The sequence below is a fragment of the Anabas testudineus genome, chromosome 2 (genome assembly GCF_900324465.2).
Source record: "Anabas testudineus chromosome 2, fAnaTes1.2, whole genome shotgun sequence".
Lineage (NCBI taxonomy): Eukaryota > Metazoa > Chordata > Actinopteri > Anabantiformes > Anabantidae > Anabas > Anabas testudineus.
This window is the reverse complement of record NC_046611.1, coordinates 15,736,027-15,743,844: the sequence shown is the minus strand read 5'-3', so window position 1 is coordinate 15,743,844 and position 7,818 is coordinate 15,736,027. Positions and strand designations below refer to the sequence as shown.

The following is a 7,818-nucleotide window of genomic DNA, read 5'->3' as shown; positions in this document are numbered from 1 at the left end:
GCCTCTTTGTCTCTCTCTTTTCTTTTTCTCTCTGTCCTGTGCTTTTAGTTTTTCCTACCCATGAAATTAAAGTGCCTGACTAAATAATTTGTCCTGGTACTATAACCAGATTCTACAGGTAGAGCAAGAAAATATTTGATTAAGCATACCAAAATTTTTTACAGGCCATTTTTATGCCTCTGTGCCAGCAATTACCAGGCCAGGACACATTATGATGTCATGTTGTTTGTACGGCGGTCTATTTGACCCCCTAATTCTAGTGAAAGTGATACCTAAGTAATGCTTACAGGGAATTCGCAATAACAAATTGTTACTTGGGATCAAGAATGAACTGATTAGATTTTGTATTCAAATGTCAAGTTTAAAGGTAGACATGTAAACTACAATGTCACTAGCAAATGCATGCATTATCTGTTGTTTTATTTAAAATGATATCATGATTAAAAATCAAAAGCAAAGTCTGATGTCTATGATAGTATAATAAAATATATTGACCTTTAAGGTCTCAGTGCACCCGATATTGTATCATGTGCCCCTTGATAGAAATATTTTCTTACAGATCAGCAGTTGAACGTATAAGGACAAGAAACAATAAAGTCAAAAATCCTGTAAAGAAACAATTCAACAGACAACACAAGATCAAGGTCAGTAATATGTGCTGTGCTGATAATCAAATACAAAGACAATAAAGTCAGAAATAAATTTGTAACCGTTTTTTCTTTTCTAGAAACATTTTAGTGATAAATGTTTAGAAGTGTTCACAGTGAGCTCCAAAGAAATTCTAGAAGGAAAACGTCTGGAGCCAGATGATACAGGTACGTTCAGTCTCCATATTGGAAGACTTGCAGCTCAATTATACATTTTGTTCACTATAACCACTTTTTAATAAACTAATCACATTCTGATCAAGTACAAAGATGATATCTATTTCAACAGAAATACCCAAATTTAAGGAATGTCTGCGAAAACTCAATGACAGCCACTCAGAAACATTCAACTATGTGTCTGGAGCTCGTGGCATTCTCTCTTTGATTCAAGGGGCCAGGAGTAGAGAAATGGTAAGAGCAAACATTTGTCTAATTTATATACTATGAGTGTTAGAAAATTATAAGTATACTGATCAACAAGCTCATTCAGAATAAACATTGGAAAGTCAAATGACAACCTTCTAATAGTGCACAAAGAAAGAGTTGTCAGTTAATGGTAGGGATGTCACAGATACTTCAGTATCAAGTGATACCAAATTCTAAAAAAACAACAGAACTTGTTTTCTATTGTACCAAAGGTACTGAAGGTATTTTAATAACTTTCAGGGAGAATGTTAGTTTTCCAGCACAGACAAAGGCAGCATAAGTCTGATGTTAAAGCAAAGACAAGAGAAGATAACACAGCAACCACTACACGCAGTATAGCATTTGCAGGCCCGGGTGTAGCACTGCTGCTCCTTGCTATAGAGCCCATATGTCAAAGTCAAGGCCCGCGGGCCACATCCGGCCCGGCGTGTAATTATATCCGGCCCGCAAGATCATTTCTATATTATTGTTATTAATGGCCCGGCGATATGACGGGCCAACTACAGATCCCACAATGCAGCGCTTCAGCTGCCTTGCCGAACACATTCCACGTTAATTAAGTCTAGTTTATGATGCTGCAGGTTATTATGAAGCTAAACCAACCCCTCACGATGCCAAGTAATGTTGAACCATATCGGCACAACGGTGTTCAGAAATACGCACTTTGCTGATCAACTGAGTTCACGGAGCTTTGGAGACTTTGACGAACAAGAAAATCATTTTGCCGTCGATGTGGAAACTGCACCTGTACAGATTCAGATGGAGCTGATGGAGCTGCAGTGTAATGACTGAAGGTAAAGTAGGACACTGCAGGACCCGCACAGTTTATTCACTCCATTCCCGCAGAAATGTCCCAGCTCCGTCCACATGAGGCTCGAACCTTGTTTATGTTTGGTAGCACAAATCTTAGTGAGAAGCTGTTCTCAGTGATGAAGACTAACAAAACAGCACACAGGAGTCGTCTCACTGGTGAGAACCTACAGTCCATCCTGAGAATCTCCACAACACAGAACCTCACAACAAATATAAAAGAACTTGTTGACAAAAACAGATGCAGCTCTGATAAAATGACTGAATGATTTGATTTGTTATTGCTGAAAAGCACAAATTTTATTTATATTTCCAGGTTTTGTTATGCAGCATGTTCATATTTTGAATTTGTATAATTTTGACAGGATATATTTTTATAGAGAGCAAAATCTTTTGGGATATTTAAAGTTTAAGTTTATTTTTTATATAAAATGACATAAGATTAAAGAAATTTGAATGTTTGTTCTTTTAATGTTTACTTTATTTCTAACTTGTTTAATTTAGAGAGGATATATTTTTATAGAGAGCAAAATAGTATAAGTTATTTAAGGTTTATGTTAAAAAAAGTTAAGTTTTAAAAGTTTTAGTGTGTTCAATAAATGTTTATCCTGTTCGGCCCGCGACCTAAAGTGTGTTTTGGATTTTGGCCCCCTGTGCAATTGAGTTTGACACCCCTGCTATAGAGTATCAACACCCACACAGTATTTAGTAGTGTGTATTAGTATGCTGTGTACAGCAGAATCTGTGGTTTACCCAAGTATTTAGTTTTCTATCTATCTTTTCACAATATCGGATTAAAAGAGGGAATGCTGAGCAGAAAAGATGGGGGCAGAGTAGACAAACACACACACACACACAGAAAAGGTAAGGTTAAAAAAAAGCAGATTTCTCTTTGGTATAATGTTGCTCTATCGTGAAAAATAGTAATGTCTTTTCACTCTTGTTGTTGCAATGGAAGAAAAGCATGAATGCTAAAATACATTAATTTTATTTTTCCCCCCATATTTTTATTTGGCCTGGTATCGAAATTGGTATTGAGTATCAAATTCCTGGTATAATGATACCGTAGCAGGTGGTGACTGGTTCTGGGTTGTGCTTGTTCAGACTGTATCTGGGCTCTTTTCAATCTGTAGGGGGTACTTAGCTTACTATTGACAATGAACTGCACCATTCACTGGCCAAGGGTTTAAATTCATTTGTGAAAACCCTGTTAAATTTACAGAATGTGGACTAATGAATTAAATTCTTTATAAATACTGAAAGGGTCTAAATGTCAGCATTTTGGTTGCGCCATAAAGAAAACAGGAACAGTAATTACTATATTTAATCAAAACCTTCAATCTTTAATTTTTTTGTTTTTCAGGTTGGCAAAAAATCTGAAGTGTGTGCAAACTCTGAAAAAAAGGTTAATGAACTTGATGAAGTCAGAAACCACATGGAAAAGGTTTATAGGACTTTTGAAGAATACCTCAGGGAGGGGGTAAAAGAATCAGAACGTTCCTGTGAAAAGCTCCTGGAGCTCCCTTTATATCATGTACATACTCTATTTGAAGAATAAAACTTTAAAACAATTCTATTAATTGTATATGAATATATTTTTAGATTTTTTTTGTTTTTTATTTCAGGCAAAAAAATCAGGTCGGGGTTACCACAAAATACTTCAGAGTGTAGTTAAGAACAATGGTGTCTACAAACCAAAAAGAGGGAAACAAATAAACCTCAATGTGTTGTTGGCATCATGTTTGACTGGCAGTATTGATGAGGAATTCAGGAAAACCTTCCCCTAAGTAATTACTTAATGAGGAAACCTTGTTGCCTTACCTCTCAACTACACTCTTCATTATACTGTACAGTTAAAAAATGCAATATGTATGTAAATTGTAATATTTATACATAAATGCGTCCGTGCTACCTTTGTTTAACCATGTCTATATTTCAGAAATGATAGAAAAGATGAACCATTCAATGGAGCCATCAGTAGGTTCTCACTGGGTTCAGAGGAGCTGGTTGAAATGTACAGAGATGTAGAACTGCAACTGATATTTCTCAGGACAGAGGTAAAAGATGCAGATAACATGGTATTCATCATTTAACTGATAAATAACTGATCAATGCATTGACAGCTTCCTCTACTTTATTATGTTGTACATTTAAAATACATTTAAAAACTGTTATAGAAGAAACAACATCATTGTTTGTATTACAATAATTTTCTGTTACAATGTACTGTATATGCTCTACTTTGCTCTTTATAAGGAAGAAAAACTTAAAACCAAACTCAACAAGATGATCCTGGAGCGTAAGAAAAAAATCTACAGCAGTCTGACAGAGACGATTGAGGACAACATGCAAAAATGCTATAAAGGTACGAAAGATGACGTGCAGCCTGGCACGATAATAAAAGTCATTCATAAGAATTGGTTTGAAACAGTTTTCTGTTTTATTGTAGAAGCAGCAAAAATATCAGGAAAGGACACTTTGAAAAAAATGAGGGAGACTATTGAGAAACACGTCCGTGAGTCCAAGCACATCATGTTTGAGCAGGCCAAAAGTGTTATGTTGGAGCAGCTGAAGGATTTGATGGTTTGTCACATTTCATTATACAAAATACAGTGATGATGCTGGGTGTTAAATCTAAGAGTGACCAGTGCAGCACAGTTCTGAACACATTTAATTAAAATTAAAATGAATGATCCCAGGAAATAACAAGTCAAATACTTTGATATTGAAATAGGAGGAGATCATGAAGAATTTGACGGAAACCTTGAGACAATCCATTGTCGTGTCGCTTAAAACAGATGATTACGCCATCCCAGGTGGGAGAAAATATTAAAATAAAAGCATCATTGAGAATTCAGTAACTATATACAAATGAAATTAAAAAAGCAAATTACCAATAATCTTGTTTGGTTTTTGTTTTGTTTTAAAGATGTTTCAGCCGAACTTGAGAAAGTGAAGTCATGCTACGATCAACTGAAGCCGCGTCCAGATGAAGAAAACTGAGCAGCAGAAATAATGACAGGATTTGTGTGAGCAGTCATAAATGTGCTACATCTCTCCCTGAGCATTGCTCAGTGGAGAGAACCACAGAGCCCTGGAAGTCCTCGCTTTGTAACAGTTTTCTACAGTTATTAACCCTGATCTCTTTAAGTTTGATTTACCATTTACTTTGTTTGCTCTTTGTGAATTACCTGTAGAGATATTGAGCAGTTTTTTTGATTATTATTTTTACTAGATGAGAGGCAAATGGTGGTGGTGATGTGTGTGCCATAGGTCAGTATGAGACTCAAAGGCTTTCTATGATTAATAATTTAAGGTGCAGTGTTTAAGATTTAGTGGCATTTAGCAATTTCAATGGTGTTTGGGTGTACTGTTGTTTTATTGCAACAGTTTTCTGTATTTGTTTGTTTTGCTTTTGCTGCATTTTTATAGTGTGTAACTGAATCAGACATTTTAAAGGATTTTAAAGAAATAATGTTGGCCGTGTATATCTAATGTTTCATCCCTTCACCCGAGCTTAGGTCCCTGAGGTGTTCCTTGGTGACAAGGCACCAGGCAACCACTGTACCGCAGTACACTTATGTGCTGTGAGAAATTGTTTAATTTCACCTAATTGGTCTAAAAAACATTTTTTGATTTATTAGTGTCTGTAAATAAAATGCCATTGTCCAGTTCCTGTGCTGTCTACTGACCGTCATAGTAATCATGTAATACTCTTTCATACCAGTAGATGGCAGCAGTCTGTTAATTGCCTTGTACTGAGACAAGAGAATTAGTGACAGGTGACAGTGTCAGATGCATTGTGGGTAGAGAGACTACAGCGACAGTGATGGTAGTGGTGGGCAAATGAAGCCTCATGTATCACTGAGGCTTTCCTAAAAATTGTGTCGAAAAAGGTTCAAAGCTTGAAGACCTCAGTGTCGGTGACATCTGGTGGACAACTGAAGCCATAGCCACCTCTAAAGGACACGACTGAAGCACTGGCACTGTTTCAATAAAAGTTCAGAAAAGTCTGTGTGGTCGTTCAAGTGTTTTGTTGATTCATACCAAATAATGATTTATAGTCATTACAATAAAATATGCAGATGCTCTCTCCCATACTCTACAACACATTAACCCAAAGAATCAATGCAAATTATAATATGGGTTAAATGTTGGTTAAGGGTTTATTAGGGTTTATTATCCCTAACAGGATTAGAGATCCTTCCTACTTTGTAAATGATCAGTGTTTGAATTCAGAAACATTTTATCTTTTTTTTTTTGTGTTTTTTCTGAAAACCTTTAAAAATAATAGATTGTCAGTTGAGGACTTGTATGGTCGATTTGGAATGATAATTTACAGAAGCAACAAGTTAGTTGTCTTCACAGGTTTTTATTGAGAAATATAATTATTTCTACTGACGCAGGATCAGTTGGCTCATGACTGATACGAAGTGTCGCATTGTCAAAATGATCCCAAACTTTAGAAGGTCTCTTATTAGTGTTACTCGCCATGAAACTTGCCAAAATACTCTCACTGTCCAAATCTCCTCACAACCTCATGTGAAGCATAATGAAGCATCTTATACAGCTGGTACAGCACCAAACACACAGATCTTTAAAACCTGTCAAACTGTCACTGGATCAGAATGTATTGAAACTCCATGAGCCAATGAAACACACTGAAACACACTGAAACACACTGAAACACTCTGAAACACACTGAAACACTCTGAAACACTCTGAAACACTCTGAAACACACTGAAACACTCTGAAACACACTGAAACACTCTGAAACACACTGAAACACTCTGAGCCAATCAAAAGCTTCGAAACATTTTGAAGGAACGAAGCGCGAAACGAAACAGTGATGACGTTGGACGCTTAGAACGTCATCTGTGACGTGACACAAGCTCCGAAGCCTCAGTATCATTTGCTCATCACTAAGTGATGGAGAAGTTTTACAAAAGGAAAAATGTAGACTATGAACTGGGCCTTGGACAAAATTCAGACCCAGGTGGAAGGAGGTCAAAGGAAAACAAAATTCATTTGGATTTACTTTCACCGAGGATGAAACGACACGAAGAAACGGACAAGAAGAACCACAAAGGTAAATGAGCCCTTAAAGCTAGCTAACACGTGTTTAGTAGATTCCTATTCAGGACACTTTGATAATGACTGTATATTGTTAATACAGACTAAAGAGTTTCATTTTGTAACATTTTCAGTTGTTGGTTGTGTGCCTTGTGATTTTTCTTTTAATTTGCCTTTGCTCTAAAACATGTTAACAAACTCTGCCTTAAGTCTCTGGATGGTGTGTGGCTGTCTTGGCTGATCGTCTTTGTAACATCATTCAGTCGAGGACAGTGACTTTGGACTTTTTGTGGATGATGTTGTCCTGTAGGCTTCATCTAACCACGATGGATAAGTGGAAAAGTGTGGATCAACAGTTAAACCATTAATTTCCATGAGAATTAAGGAGAGTACACCTGTTAAAAACCACAACACAACATTTTTCTTCTTGCTCTTATGGCGTTCAGTTTACATCTCCTAATTATTCCTCATTACTCACCCTCATTATTTTTGTCATTGAGCAGTTGCAGTCATTCCAGTAAATGTGCAGTTTTAAGAAAGTTTAAATTAGCAATAATTCTTCCAGCACAGACTTTCTCATACAGAGAGAAGAAGGGGAATGAGAAAACTCTTACTTTCCTATTTTTGGAGTCGACTCAAAAAGACCTTTATCTCTGTAGGGTAGGAAAGTTCGGGCTTCTTTATTCCCAGAAACTCTGGATGTAACATCCTTGACAATTATTTCAAAATTTTAAACAGACTTTAGACACAGATGAGAATAAAAATGTTGAAAAGTGTTGAAATTACTATTGACAGATGTTGTTTGACACATCTAATGTTAAAATAATTTAAATAATGTTAACTTGTGACTTGTTTTTACCC

The 7,818-nt window shown here is 36.2% G+C and overlaps 3 protein-coding genes across 3 annotated transcripts in view; all 3 read left to right on the top strand.

The window, feature by feature from the left end:
- LOC113163505 overlaps positions 1-7,818 on the top strand; it is a 1,294,879-nt gene that overhangs the window by 93,327 nt on the left and 1,193,734 nt on the right. The window lies entirely within an intron of this gene.
- LOC113163522 (NACHT, LRR and PYD domains-containing protein 12-like) overlaps positions 1-7,818 on the top strand; it is a 428,332-nt gene that overhangs the window by 18,154 nt on the left and 402,360 nt on the right. The window lies entirely within an intron of this gene.
- Positions 3,703-5,229, top strand: LOC117153125 (nuclear GTPase SLIP-GC-like). The gene is made up of 5 exons (XM_033326832.1): positions 3,703-3,940; positions 4,140-4,248; positions 4,333-4,466; positions 4,618-4,699; positions 4,813-5,229. Exons 1-5 carry the CDS (start codon positions 3,896-3,898, stop codon positions 4,884-4,886), a joined length of 444 nt encoding a protein of 147 aa, XP_033182723.1. The 5' UTR covers positions 3,703-3,895; the 3' UTR covers positions 4,887-5,229.

Coding starts and splice junctions, on each gene's coding strand:
- LOC117153125 (XM_033326832.1), top strand. CDS start 3,896: ATGTACAGAGATGTAGAACTGCAACTGATATTTCTCAGGACAGAG. Junction 3,941..4,139: donor TGATATTTCTCAGGACAGAG/GTAAAAGATGCA, acceptor GCTCTTTATAAG/GAAGAAAAACTTAAAACCAA. Junction 4,249..4,332: donor CATGCAAAAATGCTATAAAG/GTACGAAAGATG, acceptor GTTTTATTGTAG/AAGCAGCAAAAATATCAGGA.